Raw genomic sequence first — 18,772 nt, forward strand, 5'->3', positions numbered from 1 at the left:
CACAGAACTGTGAGAAAATCAAGGGGTTGTGGGAGAGGATGGAGAATTGTGGGAACAACAAGGGATTAGGGGAGAGAAAGGGCAATTGTGGGTGAGAGGGAATGGTGCAAGAACTAGGGTATTGTGAGAGAGACAGGGAATTGTGGGAAAGACACTTGGGGGGAGAGAAAAGACGTGCAAGAGAGAGAGGAGACATACAGTTATGCCCCCTCACTTCCATCCACTGTGTTCTGCGTAGGCCACAAGCTTCCTACCTGTGGACACACTACATGTGCTCTCTTCTAACGACAGCCTTCTTCGTCTCCCCACATGCCCCGCGTCTCGGCCCTACCCCACTGACGCAATCCTTATACCCTGTGGTCCATCTCGTCCACAGCCACACCCCTATCCCTGTGGTCACGCCCCTCTCCTTTGCCACAGCAAGGGAAGGCCTGTTCTCATCAACGCCCCTCCCCGCCTCTGCCGAAGACACGCCCCCTTTGTGACCACGCCCCCCAGCTCCACTGCCGCCCCGCCCTGCCACCAGAGCCGTGGCCCCTGCCGGTGGGCAGGGCTTGGGGGAACCTGGTCCAGGGTGACGCTGAAGGCTAGGGGAGCAGATCTCCTGAGAAATACAGCCCCCAACCCTTGAGGGCAATGATAAGGTTAAAGTATCCCTCAGATCCTGAACTTTTCTCCTGTGAGCACAGTGTCCCTGTTAAAGAAGGGCCAGAGATCAGACACTACGCTTCGTAAAGCTCATGGACAGAGGAAATGATGTTTTAAGGTTTTCTGGTGCTCACCAGATAAAAACCAACCAGGTTTTTGCTTATTTGTGAGAAGTACCCTTTGTTCTTGACATTTAGTCCCAAGGGAAATTCTGATTCTTCATAAAGATGCGATTTTGAACGAAGCTGTCACAGAGAATTACACACAGATCCCCTCAATCTTAGCTGTTGCCATGGTCATGAAACATGATCATCCAATCAACTCTCCCACAACCATTCACTAGGCTAGTCCTACAAGCAAATCTGAGTGCATCTCTCCACTTAAAAACCTTAACTGGCCTCTCGCTGGCCACCTAGATAAAATGCGAACTCCTTAGCAGAATCTGTAAAAACCCTTCGTTATCTGTTCCCGACCTGCCTCTCCAGCTTCCCTCAAATCCCACGCTGTGGCCACCCCTGAACAACGTACAGACGTTCTGCCCTAAGTCTCCACACAGGGTGTCCTCCGGGCTTCCTCCTCTCCCGTTCCAGTCTGCGGTGCAAGACCCAGTCTGAACATCACCTCCTCCAGAAACCCTCACCCATGCGCCAACACCAATGGAGGCCCTGCCTTTTCTGTGTTCCTTTAACGCGTCAGACTTTTTAGAATACAATACAGTATTGTCTTTGCTTAACTGATGCTTGCAAGTTTCCTACATGGTACTTCCCAGGGACACTCACAATCGACACACACCGCCCCCGCCCCTCAGCTAAAATGCTGTTGACCATGTTGCAGAGGCTCGATGAATATTTGTTCAAACTCAGTTGACTTATGTCAAGTACCTAGTAAGTGCCAGACACCACGTCAGATACTTCCTATCGGAGGCTCAGTGTAAGCCTGTTGGCCTCGAAGTGAATCCTAAAGTAGGAGATAGAGGCTTAAGGATATGATAAACCAGTCAAGCTTCATCTTAACCAATGCGAACAGGGAGAAGCCTAACTGTATTTACCGCTTCGAGTTTGTATCTCTGGGCTTTTCTCCCACGTGTAATAGTACTTTCTGTATTATGAGTAGCTCCCTACCTTTTACGAAAGAGACTAAAAGCAAAGTGGCTGGAAGGGAGGAGAAAGGAAACAGCCCAAGACCAAGCCAGCCGTATCTCATTTCCAAGATTACCACTGTAGACAGAAGGCTGCCGTTTCTGGAGGGTTCTGGCAGCAGCGTATACAGCCTGTGGTATAAGAACAGGAGTCTCCTGCGTGGGGATCATTCTGCCCTGGGCTTGTTTCCCGACACGTATCCACATCGTTAGCCCAGATTGCTCTGCCTTCATACTTTAAACACAGATTGGACATTTTCATGGACTCTTCCATTCTATGTCTCGCCAACATTTGCTCCATGTCTCCGCTCAGGTTATGAATATGTAATGGGATTTATATATGCTTACTAGAGTTAGCATTTACGGAATGCCCTCTGTGTCCCAGCACTATTTAAGCACATAGCACAAAGATCTATTTAATCTTATGAAAATCACTGTCGCTAGCACCCTATTAGAGGTCAAGAAATACTAAGTGAGATGTGCAGGAAGGGCTAGTCCTTAGCTCACTCGGAGGAGGCCAAGATGGACAGTCCTGCGCCCAGAAGCCACGAGCCCTCCCGGGAGGTTATCATCATGGCTCCTGCGTAGCAAGTCCATTCCTTATACTTAGACCATATGTCACCTTGCTTCTAACAAGCTTGACAAATGTTGCTTTTAGTCAAAGAAAGTGCTTACTCATTATAAAGTCTTACTAAAAAAAAATGGTTAAGGAGATCTCAAGTCTTTTTGTCCCCAGCTCTTTTGAGATATATTTGACATAGTACCCCAACTCTTATGTTACTAAGAATTCTTTAAACCTTATGTCTAAGAACTCTTTACATCTTCTAACTAATTACTCTTAGGCCCTTTAGAACTAATTTCCCATCAGAAAATGTGTAATTTAACATAATGATTACAAACGACTATTGGGCCCTTACCACGTGCAGGGGTCAAGCATGAGTGCAAGACGGCACATGGGCTACAGAGTGATGCATTCTTGTTAAAAGCGTTTTCAGCCAGCCCCAGTGTAATGAAGTGGGAAGGTGGGGGGGGGGCTTCAGGGCCTCATTGGGGACAGAAGGAGGGCGTGGGGTGGCCTCCTCCCCGAGCAGCATCTGTGGGGATCAACCCCCGACCCCCAGAGGAGGTGCCGCAAACACGTGTCCGCTCCTTGTAAAGCATTTCCTGTCTTGCTACTCAATGCTAACAGCAGAATGTCTGCTCAGGAAGAATCTTTCAAGGGAATAAAGATCTGCATAGACCAGGGACGGTAACATTAATCAGTTATCGTAAGCATGACAGTCCCTGAGGTTTAGTTAGGAATAAGGATCATAGGTCTAGTGATTATTCTCTCTCATTACCCATCTTTTTTTTTTTTTTTTTTTTTTTTTTTTTTTTTTGGCGTTACGCGGGCCTCTCACTGCTGTGGCCTCTCCCGTTGCGGAGCACAGGCTCCGGACGCGCAGGCTCAGCGGCCACGGCTCACGGGCCCAGCCGCCCCGCAGCACGTGGGATCTTCCCGGACCGGGGCACGAACCCGCGTCCCCTGCATCGGCAGGCGGACTCTCAACCACTGCGCCACCAGGAAAGCCCTCATTACCCATCTTGATTAGAATATAAATGAGCTTTTTGTCATAGTAAATTCAGAATACAGAGCAAATGATAAATTATAAGGTTACAGTATGTTTAATGAAAAGTACATATAATAGGCTTATTTATATCTATAGATAGTATACATGAATATATAAATATAAAATGTATGTAATAGGTTTAGGAGATGGCAGTCTTTACAGAAACATTATTTGGGCCTTGAACTTTCTTCCTCCTTATCGGCTGGGTTAATAGACATAACCCCAAATCAGATTAAACAGGAGTTTAAAAAGAGGACCAATTTGAGGACCACAGTGCTAGAGTCTTGAAATGCAAAGGACAGATCAGAAGAGCCAGCACCGGACGACCGGCGTGTTATCTTAAATGTCCCCGAATGAAGTGGACAAACCAAGCTGCAACTAAAAGCTACAGAGGTCAGGTTGTACCATGCATTGTCTTACAGCAAACGTTCGCGACGGGTTTGAAGTGGCAGTTTTTCTCATATTCAAAAGGCCATCCAGCCCAAGGTGGAGCCAGTTATAATTATTACAAGGCTACGGTGCTTAATAACTAGAGGAAAGGTACCACTGTCATAGTAAAAGGAGAGGTGGATGATGAGATGTAGGACTAACGCTGTCACTTTCCACTCTCGCCTTGAACCAGGTTCCAGACATCAGGACAGAAATGATATGCACCGGCCACGTGGCCGTTTATAAAGCATTTCCAGGGGAGCCAGGGGCCCCGCCGTCTGCCTGCCTTGGCGGAGGAGGGGCTCTTACCTTCAGACAGCAGGCTCAAGGCCTCATCGGAAGTGTGCCCGCCGGCCCGCACCTCCTTCCCGACAGCGGGGCTTTCCCGGGGCTCACGGGAGCCCCTCGGGGACGGGGGACCCCGCTCGGCGTCCGAGGTGCTCATCGATTCCCACTGGATCTCCTTCCTGGGAGCCCGAAAAGCCGGGCGGCAGCCTGTCCAGCCGTAGAAGGCCAGGGACAACAGGAACCCTTGGGCTGGATTCAGTATCCCCTGGCAGGGAGGACAGAGAGACAGGGGTGAGTCAGGGTGGGACGGTGGGACTCAGAGCGCTGGGGGTGCCCAGGGTGACTCGGGGCCCGCTGGGCTGGCCTCACTGCGACCTGCCCCGCTGGCTGGTGTGGGGCGAGACAGAGATTGGCTGGAGGTGCTGGGCCCTCAAAGGTGCCTGAAGACACAGGAGGTGAGGTGGGGAGAGGAGCTGAGTCAGAGCAGGGCGGAGGTGGGAGAGGGAAGGCCCTGGGCGGCCCAGCAGGGCTGTCTCACCTCTGGCCCGTGGCCGTCCTCTCTCGCAGGGACTCGGGGCCCTGCCCCTCGCGCCCCTGGCAGGATGTGACCGCACAAAGGCGCCTGAGCCTAACAGTCAGCCTAGGAAACTTTGCTTACGTGTGGTCCCTGCACATGACCACAGCACAGGCAGGGGGTGGAGGCAGTTAATGCCGGTCTTATCCTCCTGAATCAGCTTTCCCCCGGCTCTGAAGCAACATATATTTTAATTCTGTGTAGGGCACCGTGCATCTCTCCACTAGCAGCTCGTGCATGGATTTTTGTATTTGGAAATGCAATATAATGAAAACATTGAGGGAAACTACCCATGCTCTTTCCACCTTATTATGATTTTGTGTATTTCTCACCAATATTTTTTCATACACGTGTCACTAGGTAGTTGAAATCAGTATAATTTTTAGATCTTGCATTTTTCACTTAACACTAGTTTTCACAATTGTCATTTTTTCACATTGTCATCTTCAACATGGGCATAACATTCCTCAAGATCAGGGACCATCATTAACTTTACCATTCCCTTTTGTTTAAAACAATGTGGGTTATCTATAATGCTTTATAATTACGGATAATGTTATAAGCAATGCCTACATCCCTATGGTTTTTTCAGTCTGAAACATTTCTTCAAGAGAAATTCCCTGATATTTTAAATCTGCCTGAAAGGTTTGATTCACTTGCCAAGTTGATTTACCAGAGTCATATCCATTTAATAACGATCCCAACACTGAATGGAAATAGCCAGCTCGTGGACCAAGGCCAGACGTGAGCATCCCAGGAACCTATTCAACTCCCTGCATATTTAAATAACATACAGGTCATACTTCTGAGTGGTTTTATCCCTTCTGTTTTTTTTTTTTTTTTTTTTCTTTAGGAAGAACAGTTTAAATTAAGATGGACCTACCATCATGAACCACGTGGTCCTGGCTGCACTTCTGACCTGTTTCAAAGAGCCTCCATTGATATCTGGTTGCATTTCAAGATAGAATAAAAGGCTTTCATTGATGATATTCGACACCCAACTGTTAGAAAGAAAATGGCCCACACGTGAAGAGAGCATGTGACACAATTCATTTTTAACGCTGCGGGTCAGGGACCATGCCTACCGAGACCTAGAAGTCCTGGGGCGGGGGCAGTGCCTGCTTAGCAGCAAGGAGGACGCAGCACACCAAGAATCTGACGTAAGACTTGCCACCCCTCGCAGCCCAAAGCAGAGGCCAACAGATCCTTCCGATGGTCTCACTCAACACCACATGAGGTGGAAGGTTCTAGCACATGTCAAATAACCCAGAGTTCATCCTTCCTCTGAAGAGTAAGCTAATGTTTTGATGGAGACCAAAACAAATCTTGACATTTTATGTTTGAATTTTTTGAGGTTATTGTTGGCAGGGAGGTGACGTTTGAAACCACAAGCTCAGTGTATTTTTAGAGGGAGCTAATTTACGTCCAAACAAACCTGCTCACATCAGATCAATTATTAACACCACAAAGGTGTGCTCTGTCTTGCGAAGCATTGCTTCACCACAGCAAAGTGTTTCCTGATTCCAGTCGATTTTGCATTGGTTACAGGTCTATGCCCAGCACACCCACTTGAAACGCTGGGGCAGGACGCCTGTGGCGGGGTGGGGGGGTTGGTGGGGGGGAATGGGGGATGGGTGGGTAGTTGAGGACAGGAAGATTGCTCTCTACCCTTCTTTTTTATTATTATTTTTATTTTTTTGGCCGTGCCACGCAGCTTGTGGGATCTTAGTTCCCCATCCCGGGATGGAACCCATGCCCCCTGCAGTGGACGCGTGGAGTGCTAACCACTGGACCGCCGGGGAAGTCCCACTCTCTACCCTTCTTGCCTGAGCGGTGAGTCGTTAACGCTAAAGATGGGCCCTTGCCCTTGTATCTTGTCAGATACAGGAATCCTGGTGTCAAGACTGATGCAGGGACTTCCCTGGTGGTCCAGTGGTTAGGACTCCACGCTTCCACCACAGGACGTGCGGGTTCGATCCCTGGTCGGGGAACTAGGATCCCACTTGCTGCGCGGCAAAAAAAAAAAAAAAAAAAAGACTGCTGCAAATGGGTGATTTAGAAGGCACTTGATCTGCATGCTAACCCCAGCGATGGGGCAAAACTCCGGAGACATATGGTTGGGATACATCAAAACTAAACTCGGGACTTTTCGTTCTTAGGGCTTTTTACATAGTTTGAGTAGATGTGAATATCTTTCCAGAAGTTCACGGATGGTAGACTTGCCTTCCTGTCTCGCAAGCATTTCCTCCAAAGGCACCTAGCACAAGTTTCAAAAATTTCCTCTCCAAAGGCTCTTCCCTTTGGAACTTGCAGGTCACACTTGGAAAAGCAAATGACAGGCGGTTTGCATTTCCCTTCCCAGCGACGGTTTTAAAAAAAAGAAGAAAGGTTACCAAATAACGAAAACCAGCATTATTTTGAAAAATCGGGTCTTGATCACGTCTCCCATCCGCCTCTCGTTCTCCGTGTAAACTCCTTGTCTTCCTTTTAGTAAAGAGGCCACTGTGAAGAGCAGAGGGGAACAGCACGGAATTTCATTATTTACGTTTCCCGCGTGCGAAGGAAGGGCGGTGAAACAGATGGGAGCTCGGAAGCCCAGGCAGGAGAGGGTGAAGCCCAGCAAGACCCTGTCACGCTTTCCTCACCACCTCCACGTGGGGCTTCTCAGAGACTCACGGGAATATAGAGTTTTTAAACGTTTACTATGAAATCACTTGAGATTTACACAAGATTTGCAAAGACAGTACCGAGAGTTCCCGTATCCCTACACCCAGCTGTTCCCAGAGTTAACATCTTACACAACCCTAGGCACGTGGGTCACCATGGAGAAATGAACACTGGTACAGCGCTGTTAAGTACACTCTGAATTTTACTAGTTCGGGAACTATATTTGTTTACGGTTTATAGTTTTTACTATAAAAATAACGCATGCTCACTATTTTAAAATGTTGAAAGATTTGCCATTTATCCTTGTAGACAAGTTGGAAAATATTAAAAAGTTTAGAAAAGAATTGATAACCCATAGTTCACCCAGAGACAACCACTGTCAGCGTCTTAGGGTGTTTCTTTCCAGTCTTTTTTCCAGAAGTCATTTTCATTTGTTTGATGTAATCAAATCACTATTTTTTTAATGCAATTTTGTTTAAAAAAAAAAAAGCTATATTTAATAGACTAGTTTTTCGGGGGGAGGGGTTATTTGTTTTTAATTTTTCTTGGCGTATAGTTGATTTACAATGTTGTGTTAGTTTCAGGCGTACAGCACGCTAGTTTTAAACGCAGATATGCAAAGAGAGATCCAAAGAGCTGCAGTGATTTTTCTCTCCCTAGTGGTAGAGCACTTCACTGAGGTTAAAGTTCTACGATCCACAGCTGATCATCAAGTGACCTTTCTGTTAAGGTGAGTTTCTTTCTCCTCGTTCTGCCCGCGAAGGACCCACAGGGTGGCATGAGGGGCCTGGAGACTTGCCGCAGGGCACGTTTCCGTGAGGATGGGATGGGGGCTGGAACGCAGGCCCCCTGCCTTGGCCCGGAGGTCTGTCCAGTGCATTCTGCTGACTCACAAGGTCCCTCTCCCCCAGTCCTTCCTGATGCATTTGACTCACTTCCTGTGCTCTCCTTCCTGTTTACTGCCCAAGTGGGAGAAGACACAGGCCCAGACATCACGGGAGGGCCCAGGCTCCCAGGACGGCTCAGTCCACATCCGTCCCCTCCCCTCGGCCGCCCTTTCCTTTCCTGCTCCCGTCTCCCCTCTGCAGTTTTCCAAGGCCACTCGGGTCCTCTGGGGCGGGCCAGTGGCAGGCTCGGGACGAGGGCAGACAGAAGTGAACAGCCCCCTGGGCCCGGCTTGGAGCCAGCAGACGTTGGCCAGGGACCCGTACAGCCCATAAGTGAGTAGGCTCGCTCCCTCTCGTTGATTAAACCCCCTCACTTTCCCCAGCTGTATTCTGCTCGGGTCCCAGATAATGATCAGAGCCCGTGGCCTGGGGCCGCAGCCGCGGCCTCGCCCCCCCCCCCCCCCCCACCCCCACCACCACCACCACCACAAACCCCCTCACTTTCCCCAGCTGTATTCTGCTCGGGTCCCAGATAATGATCAGAGCCCGTGGCCTGGGGCCGCAGCCGCGGCCTCGCCCCCCCCCCACCCACCACCACCACCACCACCACCACCACCACCACCACCGCGAGAACTGCCCTGTGGTTTACCTGCAGTCACTGTCTTTCGGAACAGGATGGGGTTGGCCACAAGGACGAGGAGCAGAGGCAGGTATGTGGTGACGTAGTGGGGGATGGCACGCTCCAGACCCCTCTCACACCTGAGGGAGGAAAGCCGGTCATTCTCGAAGAAAACCCGGGGCTCTGCCTGAGACTCGCCGACTCATCTGGAAGTCGAGATAAGAGGACCAGATCGAAGAGGGAAACACACAGATCGACTTCTGACTCTGCCCGAAGGCAACCTGACTCATAGCTCACGTCTGCGGACAAGCGATAAATCACCGAAGAAGGAAGGTAGATCCGTCATGGTTCTGTTTGTCTCGTCAGTCAGGGCGCTTTTGAAGTTCCCTGCTGGGGAACGGTGAAGAGGGGAAAAGGCTCCCTGGGGCGGTGGATGCCCCCCCGCCAACTCCCCCGCTGGCTCTCTCAGACAAGTGGGTCTCTCCCTACTTGTCTTGCAAACAAGACCACGGCATTCGAGGAGCCAGCTGGGTTTTCAGCAGTTACTACGCATGTGCGAAGCCTGGCTGACATCACGAATAAGATCCAGGCTCTGTCCTCGGCCAACTCAAAATACCCAAGCCTCACACCGCACAGGATACCTGTCGTCATGGTGACAGATAATCATTTCAGTGGTTCTTTTCAGGGAGAAAGAAGGACCAGGATTTCTACCGATGGGTCTCGAGGATCATCCGTCACCACAGGACACGGTGGAGTGCCTCACACAGGTTATGTTACCGAGGTCGGGGCTATCGGTTAACAAACGCATAGTGCAGAGGCAAATGGCAAAGGGGAAGAGGGACTCCAAGGCAAAGGGGATGTTGCCCAGGCCCGACCCCAGGGGGGTGGAAAAGCAGAGGAGGGAACAGCTCCTGTGGCCACGGGAGGTAGGATGAAGAAAATGCCAGCGCGCTCTCGTTTTCATATGCATGAAGGTACTCACACCAGAGGGGGAAAGTGGCTGAAGATGCATGGAGACAGGTAAGAGAAATGCAGCGCCCATCTTTGTTGCCTTAAGGATGGCAGTGCCACCTGAGGATGGTGCCTTCTTTCTGTTTTTTTGGTTTGTGTGTTTTGTTTTTTACCGGAGTATGGTTGACTTACAGTGTTGTGTTGCTACCTTCTTTTTAACAGAAGCTTTCCTCTTCAGCTGTGAAAGCTAAACTGTGGTCTGGAAGGGCTTGAGGGGAGAAAGGGAAACAAGAGGAGGAAGACATGAGATTCGGACGCCCGTACTGAACGTAAGGAACAAAGGAGAGAGGCGGGGAGCCTGCAGAGCGCCAAGGGCTCTGGGTCGTCGTGGGCTCTGAGGATGGACATGAGGAAGGATGGAGATGCTTCGGGGGGCGGCGGGGGGGCGGCCTCGTGGGGACCGCGGGGCACCTTGGCGTTCCTGAGTGCCCTGCGGCAATGCCTCCCTCGCGCTGGGACGCGACGTCCCCAGGATCTCACAGGTGGAGGCCAGAGATAAAAACTCCCTTTCCAATTAGGCGCCTCCCTCTGTAACAGCTGCTAACTCTGTATTTGTCCTTTTAGGGTTCCTGGGGAGAGTGGGCGGTTTGGAGGGGTCTACACAGAGGCCTGGGAGTAGTACTGCCAACAAAGCAACACCAGCGTGCAGACATCTGAGTGAGTGGCTACAAGAAATCGAAAAAGAAGGGGCAGAAACGGTCTGCACCACAGGTCAGCAAACTTTTTCTGTAAAGGAGCAGATAGTCAATATTTTAGCCTTCAGAACCCTCACAGCCTCTGTCAAAACGACTCAGCTCTAATGTGTAAGGCGGCCATAGACCATACATACACAAATGGGCACGGCTGTGTGCCAGTAAAGCTTTATTTACAAAAGCAGGCAGAGGGCCGGATCTGTCCCGAGGGCTGTGCTGTGCTGATGCCGGGTGTACACCGCCCTGAAGTCACAGACAAAGAGACAACGTCCAACCTCTGTTCTTCAGCTTTCCATTGAAAATTAGAGTATGTATCCTTGGAGGGACCTTGAGGCTTTACAAATGGTTGCACTGATGGGGTTTTAAACTTGAAGAAATGCCTGAGACAATTTCAGAGGCCACATCGCCCAGTGTCTGTGTGTTCAGAACAGCACAGGATGGAGAGAGGTGAGAAGGTGCAGACGGCAGAGGCTTAAAATAAGCTCGTCAAGAGCGAGCGACCCTTTGTGCCTTCCAGCCATCTCCAACTCATTCTTGGGATGTTCAACTCACCTGCTCGCCCAGAGGAAGCTGGTTTGAAGGATGAAAAATAAACGGTGGGCAGGGGAAGGCTGCGTCCGTCTGGAGGGGACAGGCCTGGAGGCTGGCACACAGGCTGGTACGGGGGAGCCGCGCCCCCAGCTCCGCATCCACACCACGCACACCACCGACCCACACGCACGGGACAGGCAGAGGCAGGGACGCTAACTCAAGGTGACAGCCACTGTGCTCTCTGCTGCGCAGACCCAGGACGACGGCCTGCCCGCCCGCTCGGGGTCAGCGCGCGGGCGTCTCCTGCAAGAGAGGCGGGGGGGGGGGGCGCGGTCCAGGCGTCGGGGGAGCCCCGGCTTACCTGGCCCCGGAAGGGTAGTACAGCACGAATGCTCCCTCTACGCAGAGCAGTGCGGCCAGGCCCCAGGCCATCAGGTGGTAGAGCAGGATGGTACTGGGGGAGCAAGGGGCAGAGGGGCGGCCACGCCTGAGGCCCAGCGCTGACCAAGCCCCGAGCTCCGCGAGCGGCAGGCAGATGCACACAGGGCAGACCCTTGGCAAACAGCTGCCTGATTTTGCCTGTGAGGTTTTGATTTTTCCTCCAGTTGAGGTGAAATTCATATAACCTCAAACTCACCATTTTAAAATGAGCGACTCAGCGGCATTTAGGACGTCTACAATGCCGTGCAAGCACCACGTCTATCCAGTTCCAAAACATGTTCATCCCCCCCCAAAAGGAAGCCCGGACCCATTCAGTGGTCTTTCCCCATCGTGTTTGCGCCCCCAGCCCTGGTAACCGCTCATCTACCATCTGTCTCTATGGATTTGCCTATCCTGGACATTTCATCCAAGGGGAATCATACACGACGTGGCCTTTTGCGTCTGGCTTCTTTCCCTCAACCTAAGGCTTTCAAGATTGAGAGGAGGGGACCCCCCTGGTGGCACAGTGGTTAAAACTCGACGCTCCCACTGCAGAGGGCCTGGGTTCGATCCCTGGTCGGGGAACTAGATCCCACATGCACGCTGCAACTAAGAGTTTGCATACCACAACTAAGGAGCCTGCCTGCCGCAACTAAGGAGCCCGCCTGCTGCAACTAAGGAGCGTGCACGCCGCGACTCAGGAGCAGGTGAGCCGCAACTAAGGAGCCCGCCTGCTGCAACTAAGGAGCGTGCATGCCGCGACTCAGGAGCAGGTGAGCCGCAACTAAGGAGCCTGCCTGCCACAACTAAGACTGGTGCCACTAACTAACTAACTAAATAAATAAATAAATAAAAGATGGAGAGGAGCGAGGCACGGGTACCTCATAACTCCTACTAAGTGCCTGGCTCCCACGGTAAGCAAGCAGCTCCTGGCCTCTGTCCTTCCTGAAGTCACCTCCGTACCTAATATGCAAGCGTCTTAATGCTCAGTCCAAACCAAGAAGAAGGTCTCTAAGAAATGGGTGTTCGAATTCGACGTTCCAGGACAGTGGGGAGGTTTCCTATGTTGTCCCCCTAGCCCCCATTCCCTGCATAGTTCAAATTCTTTCATCGTTACCATCTCCATCCTTCAACTCTGTACTCCCACGCACCCCACTCTGTCCCCCTGAGAGATTCGAGGCAGCCAGCCTTGCAGGTGGGGTCAGGACAATGGACCACCTGAGCCCAGGCAGAGCTACCTCGCTCTTCCAGGACAGCCTTCGTTTGCCTCTTCTGTGCAGTGCGACGGGGCCCGGGGCTGCTCCCTCAGAGGTGCCCGCTGTCACTCAGAACTCTGCCAGATGGGACTTCCCTGGTGGCTCAGCGGTTCAGAATCCGCCTGCCAATGCAGGGCACACGGGTTCGAGCTCTGGTCCGGGAAGATCCCATGAGCCTGTGCGCCACAACTGCTGAGCCCGTGCGCCACAACTACTGAAGCCCGCGCACCTAGAGCCCGAGCTCCGCCACAAGGGAAGCCACCGCAACGAGAAGCCCGCGCGCCGCAACAAAGAGTAGCCCCTGCTCGCCGCAACTAGAGAAAGCCCGCGCGCAGCAACGAAGACCCAACGCAGCCAAAAATAAATAAATAAAATAAATTTAAGAAAAACCTCAAAACACCCTCTGCCAGACGCCTGGCAGAGAGTGCAACCCCTGGCCCATCAGGACTTTAACCCTGCAGATCCGCCGTGGGGACAAAGGGCGTGGTCAGGGATGCGGTGAAGGACGCCCTTCTACAAGGAGACGGGAGGGAAAAGAGATGGCCCAGAAGGGCATGCTTCAGGGAGGAAACACTGCACAGCCGGCCCACTGGGCGGCCACGGGACGCGGCTGCACCTTCGCCTCCCCTGGCACTGATGGTTCTGGAGCAGCCCTTCCCTGCCCGTCCGGCTTTGGGAGCGCGTGGGGGTCTGTCCTGCCCGGAAGTCACAGGCTTTGCAGGACCCTCAGGAAACTAAGGAGCAGCTTTCTGCAGGGGCTGGGCTGTGGCAGGGAGGCATCTGCGTTCCAGACGCCAAGCCTGGGCTGCAGGGAGCGGCTGGTGTCATCTCCTGGGTGGGAGGGCGAGGCCAGCTCGCGCTCCCCGCAGCCCGGCCCTCGGTTCCCCACACCACCACCCCCCCCCCCCCGCCCCCGGCCCCAAATGCCCGCGAGGGGAGGAAGTCAGACCCGGGGCCGCGGGACCCAGGCGGCAGCCGCGTCAGTAACCGATACAGCCAGAAAGCCACACCCATGTGGCCGTGATGGATCGATCGGCCCCGGCTGAAGACCCTTGTCCCTTTTTCTTCTCTTTTTTCTTTTTTTTTTGCGGTACGCGGGCCTCTCACCGTTGTGGCCTCTCCCGTTGCGGAGCACAGGCTCCGGACGCGCAGGCTCAGCGGCCACGGCTCACGGGCCCAGCCGCTCGGCGGCACGTGGGATCCTCCCGGACCGGGGCACGAACCCGTGTCCCCTGCATCGGCAGGCGGACTCTCAACCACTGCGCCGCCAGGGAAGCCCCCTCGTCCCTTTTTCTGACGGCAAGCCAGTTTTCACGTGCAGGCACGGGAAGGTTCCCCTCCCCCGCCCCAGACCCTCTTTGCTCTCACACTCTCCTTTCCTTAGGGCAAGCAGAGCTTCTCCCGGGATCTCAGGTGCCTGCAGGCATGGTTAAAACTGCGTCTCCCGCACCTGGAGCCCAAGAGGCAGTTTACATGTTAACTTTCAATCTGCCTTAATGACATTTCTTAGGGAAAATTCTCCCATGCCAAAGGAAACAGCTAAATGCTGGAAGGATCTAGAAGGGAATGTGGAGTTTAATCCAGCCATACCGGAGAAGTCTGGCCCCCTCCCTGGGAATTCCTCGGGACCCCTCTCCACCAGCTGCAGGTTCTTCCTTGCCACCTACAGAATCCACTCCGCCCTCGGCTCTGGAAACAAGCTGGCGATTCAGAGAGGGGCTCCAGAGGCTTCTGGACCCACACGCTCAGCTCTGGCTCCAAACCACGCAGGGCTGGCCCCTCAGAGACCTCACCCTGGGAAGCGTGACCTCTGCTAGGGACGAGGTCGGGGCTGGGTCTCCGTGGCTGGAGAGCACCCGTCTTATTTCTCTGCTGTGTGCCCGCTCCTTTTTGATGGGAGAGGAGCCCACTTCACTCCCGACCGTCTTCCTAGCCCTGGAACCCTGCCCTGGCTCTTGCCCTTGGGAGGCATCTGGATGCTTGGCATCCCTGGAGGGCGGCCTCCTGCTTGATGGGCGGGTCCTTGGAAGCCTGGCGTCCTCTAGTCCCTGCACATCCGCAGACTTCTGCCTATCCTAACGCCAGGCTCCAAGATGAATTCCAAACACCCGCCGGGGTGTGAGGAGGGCTTCCTGATTGCCTGTCCTGGCTTCTGAGGGCTCTGTCTGTTCTCCGGGTCCAGAGAGCTGTCACACGGCCCTGTCCAACTCCAGTCCCTCACGGGTGGAGGTGCATTTCCTATGACAGCAGGAGACGTACTCTTCTAGCTTCTGTTCAGTGCTCCAAGGTTCCTCTTATCTCCACAACTAACTGGTGGTCTGTGAGACCTCTAATTGTGTCCTAGCTCCGATCCCCCCCAAACTGAGTGAGGGAACCATCACACTTGCACTCAGCTTCAGGGACACGGTCTCCTCATGCTGCTTGCTGCCTACGCAGAGTCATTCTCCCTTTTTTCCTCAGTAACAGAACCTGGACGTCATGCAGAGCAGCGGCACGCTTGGATAATCAACTGTATTTCCTACCTCCTCTTACAGCTAAGTGTGGACCAAAAACTAAGTTCTGGCCAATAACATGAAAATGTTATTGTTGTGTAAAACTCCCATGGACAACAGGCCTGCTTAAAACAGCTCCCTGCTTAAAGGGATCTGGCTCAGGGGACAACAGGCCCCCTTTGCATGGCCCCCTACCTCCTTCCTGTTTTCTGGAATGCTGATGTGATGACTGGAGCTCCAGCAGCTATACTGGGCCATGATACCTTGAGGATGGAAGTCACATAATAGAATGGTGGAGCAGAAAGAGAGAAGGAGCTTGGGTCCCTGATTTCCATCTTAAGAGCCCTAGATTGCCTACCTCTGGCCTCTTTTAGCATGAAAGAGAAATTCTTATCTTAAGTCACTATTGTTTTATGTATTTTATGTAGCCAAAACTAATTCTCACTGATATACCTGGTTGGCAGCCTTTAACCTTAAACTATCTTCCCTACAGAATTTTCACAACCAAGTATACCTCGGTTTTGTATAGATGTGTAAGAGCTTGGGAACTAAGGCAAAAAGGTAGAAGAAAGAGACCCCAAAATGAAGAGAGTACTAAATTTCAGGCCAGAGAGACAAAGTGAATGATGATGTGATATACATAAGGAATACCAAGGATTTTAGAGTGGTGATTCACTAAGATTGCGCAGTGTAGTCTATAGCCTTAATATGGTCTTTATTTGGTTACTCACGTTGGTTTTAAAAGTGAATTTATTCAACCAGTGGTGCTGGGGCAACTGGATAGCCACCTACAAAAGAATAAAGGGCGGACCGATCCTCACCTCCACACCAAAATTAATTCAAAGATCTAAATAAAATTGTCCAAACTATAAAACTCTTAGAAGGAAACAAAGGTATAAATCCTCGTGACCTCGGGTTAGGCAGTGGTTTCTTAGATGACAGCAAAAGCACAAGAAATAAGACAAAAAAACACAAAAACTGGATTTCATCAAAATTAAAAACTTTTATGCTTCAAAAGATACCATCAAGTAAGTGAAAAGACAACCTGCTGAATGAGAGAAGATATTTGTAAATCATATATCTAATGAGGTACTCGTATCCAGAATATATAAAGAACTCCTATAGCTCAATAATAAAAAAGACAAACAGCCCAACTAAAAACTGGAAAAAGGAAGCAAAGAGGTATTTCTCCAAAGAAAGTACACAAATGGCCAATAAGCACATGAGAAGATGCTAAACATCATTAGTCATCAGGGAAAGCAAAACCACAATGAGATGCCACTTCACACACAGTAGGATGGCTAAAACCTCAAAAAACCAAACACACAGAAAACAAGTGCTGTTATCAAGGATACGGAGAAACTGGAACCATTAAACATTGCTGGTGCAAAGGTAAAATGGTACAGGGTCTTTGGAAAGCAGTTCAGCAGTGCCTTATAAGGTTATACAGAGTTACTCTATGACCCAGGAATTCCACTCCAAGGTGTATACCCATAAGTACGTGGCAAAAACATATGTCCACACAAACACCTGCGTACAAATATTCATTGCAGCATCATTCGTAACAGCCAAAACAATGGAAACAACCTAAAAGTCCAGTGACTGATAAACGGGTAAAACGCAGACAGCGAAACAGTGCAATATTATTCAGCAACGCCCAGGAATGAAGTACTGATACGGGCCACAATGTGGATAAATCTTGAAAATAACAGGCCAAGTTTAACCAGCCAGATACAAAACGCCCCATATTGTATGATTCCATTTACGGGAACTGTCCAGAACAGGCAAAATCCAGAGACAGACAGTAGATGTGAAGTTACCAGGAGTTGCGGGCCAGTGAAGAATGGGGAATGACTAGTAACCAGTACGGAGATTTGGGGGATGGATAGCACGTCATAAAACCAAATAATGGGGCTTCCCTGATGGCGCAGCGGTTGAGAGTCCGCCTGCCGAGGCAGGGCACGCGGGTTCGTGCCCCGGTCCGGGAGGATCCCACGTGCCGCGGAGCCGCTGGGCCCGTGAGCCGTGGCCGCTGGGCCTGCGCGTCCGGAGCCTGTGCTCCGCGACGGGAGAGGCCACAGCAGTGAGAGGCCCGCGTGCCGCAAAAAAAAAAACAACCACCAAATAATGGTTATGGTTGCACAATTCTGTGAATATGCTCACAAACAACGGATTTTATACATTTAAACAGATGAACTTTATAAAGCCATTTAAAAAGAAAAAAAGCAAACAAGGGCTCCATGCAAAGGGGACCTAATGGAAGTGGACCACGAACTTGGTCGGGGACACATCCTTCCTGGGCCTGGAGCCAGGAGACCAGGACCCCCGCCGTGCCCTCCTGCTTCTCTTTGGCGCGTAGGTTCTCTGTGTTTCTGTCTCCTCCATAACGTGCACATCCCAGCTCCAACCCCAGCTCCCAGTTACTGAGTGCCTGCTACGTGCCAGGCTCCATCCATAACCATCCACGGGTACCATCACATTTACTGTTCCCAGGAACCTCCTGAGGCGGGAACTGTTTTACAGCTGAGAAAACGGAAGTCCAGGGAGGTTCAGCAACTTGCCAACAGTCACACAGCTAGTGAGTGACGGGGCAGGAATTTGAACCCACCAGGACCAAGGCCCTAACCCTTCCTGAGTTTCTCCCAGGCAGCCCCTGGCAGCTCCAGCACTCCTGGGCTCCGTATTTAGCGTACTGTGTCAATACATACACCTAAGAACTTTTTTCCTAAACCTTTAGACCCATCAGAATTTTTAATTTTCATGCCAATTCTTTTTTTTTGTTTTTTAAGTCTTTGTCCTGTTCCAAATATTTAATTTATTGAAATACTGTTTTCAGGGTTTTAAAATCCTCAGTTTTTTTCTCGGTAGGGGGCACCCGGAGAAATCCTCGGTATTTCTATTGTGCCTTCAGCCTTTAATAAAAATGAGCTGGCACAGATGTTTCTCGGTGGAGGGGTCGGCTGAAAGGTTCTGATCAGCTGTGTCTGCCGTAGAGAGATGGAGCGCTCAGCGGTGTCGCCAACATTCCCTCCGGCAACAAACTAGAGCAGAAGCCAGCCGGCTTGCTCTGAATACCTCAGTCCCGCCGATCTCCGGATCACCAGGTAGGCATCGACCGCATAGCAAAACAGCCACCAGAAGCAGGCGCTGTACAGCAGCTGGATCCACATCTGTAATCGGGAAGAGCCGGCATCAAAGCTCCTGGACATGGGTTCCAGGCTGCCCCGTCCGTGAAATGAGCTGGCAGACGCCCACTTCCTCTGACGTCACGGGGTAGCGCGTGAAAGCCCTCCGGAGAGGCTTGGAAACCCAGGCTGGGATGTGGCCTGGGCCGGGCGTGTGCCTTGGCGTCCCGTCTGCTCAGCTGCACCGGGTCCAGAGAGCCCTGCCTTGTGCTACGCTTGTGGTCAGGGAGATAAAGGGCTCAGGCGTGCAGCTTGGCCTGGCGTGAAGGTCTTTGACCGAGAAGCCCTTTTGCCGAGGGCCAAGGAGGATAGGCAAGAAGGAACT

At 51.6% G+C, this 18,772-nt stretch overlaps 1 protein-coding gene and 1 long non-coding RNA gene across 3 annotated transcripts in view; one reads left to right on the top strand and one right to left on the bottom strand.

Annotated features, from left to right (window-relative positions):
* Nucleotides 1-18,772, bottom strand: part of GPR143 (G protein-coupled receptor 143) — a 35,533-nt gene that overhangs the window by 3,800 nt on the left and 12,961 nt on the right. Inside the window, exons 4-8 of the mRNA XM_028492512.2 lie at nucleotides 11,456-11,548; nucleotides 8,891-9,000; nucleotides 7,081-7,189; nucleotides 5,571-5,688; nucleotides 4,135-4,378 (exon numbers count right to left, since the gene is read on the bottom strand). Coding sequence (XP_028348313.2) covers nucleotides 4,135-4,378; nucleotides 5,571-5,688; nucleotides 7,081-7,189; nucleotides 8,891-9,000; nucleotides 11,456-11,548 — 674 coding nt within the window. The remainder of the gene's footprint in view (nucleotides 1-4,134; nucleotides 4,379-5,570; nucleotides 5,689-7,080; nucleotides 7,190-8,890; nucleotides 9,001-11,455; nucleotides 11,549-18,772) is intronic.
* Nucleotides 7,688-11,025, top strand: LOC129392261 (uncharacterized). 2 transcript variants are annotated; one of them, XR_008617976.1, is made up of 4 exons: nucleotides 7,688-8,574; nucleotides 8,916-9,193; nucleotides 9,546-9,880; nucleotides 10,034-11,025. It is a non-coding gene; the product is annotated as an uncharacterized lncRNA (long non-coding RNA). The 2 variants fall into 2 exon arrangements; XR_008617975.1 differs by having other exon boundaries at nucleotides 8,916-9,880.

The sequence above is a fragment of the Physeter macrocephalus genome, chromosome 7 (genome assembly GCF_002837175.3).
Source record: "Physeter macrocephalus isolate SW-GA chromosome 7, ASM283717v5, whole genome shotgun sequence".
NCBI classification, from domain to species: domain Eukaryota; kingdom Metazoa; phylum Chordata; class Mammalia; order Artiodactyla; family Physeteridae; genus Physeter; species Physeter macrocephalus.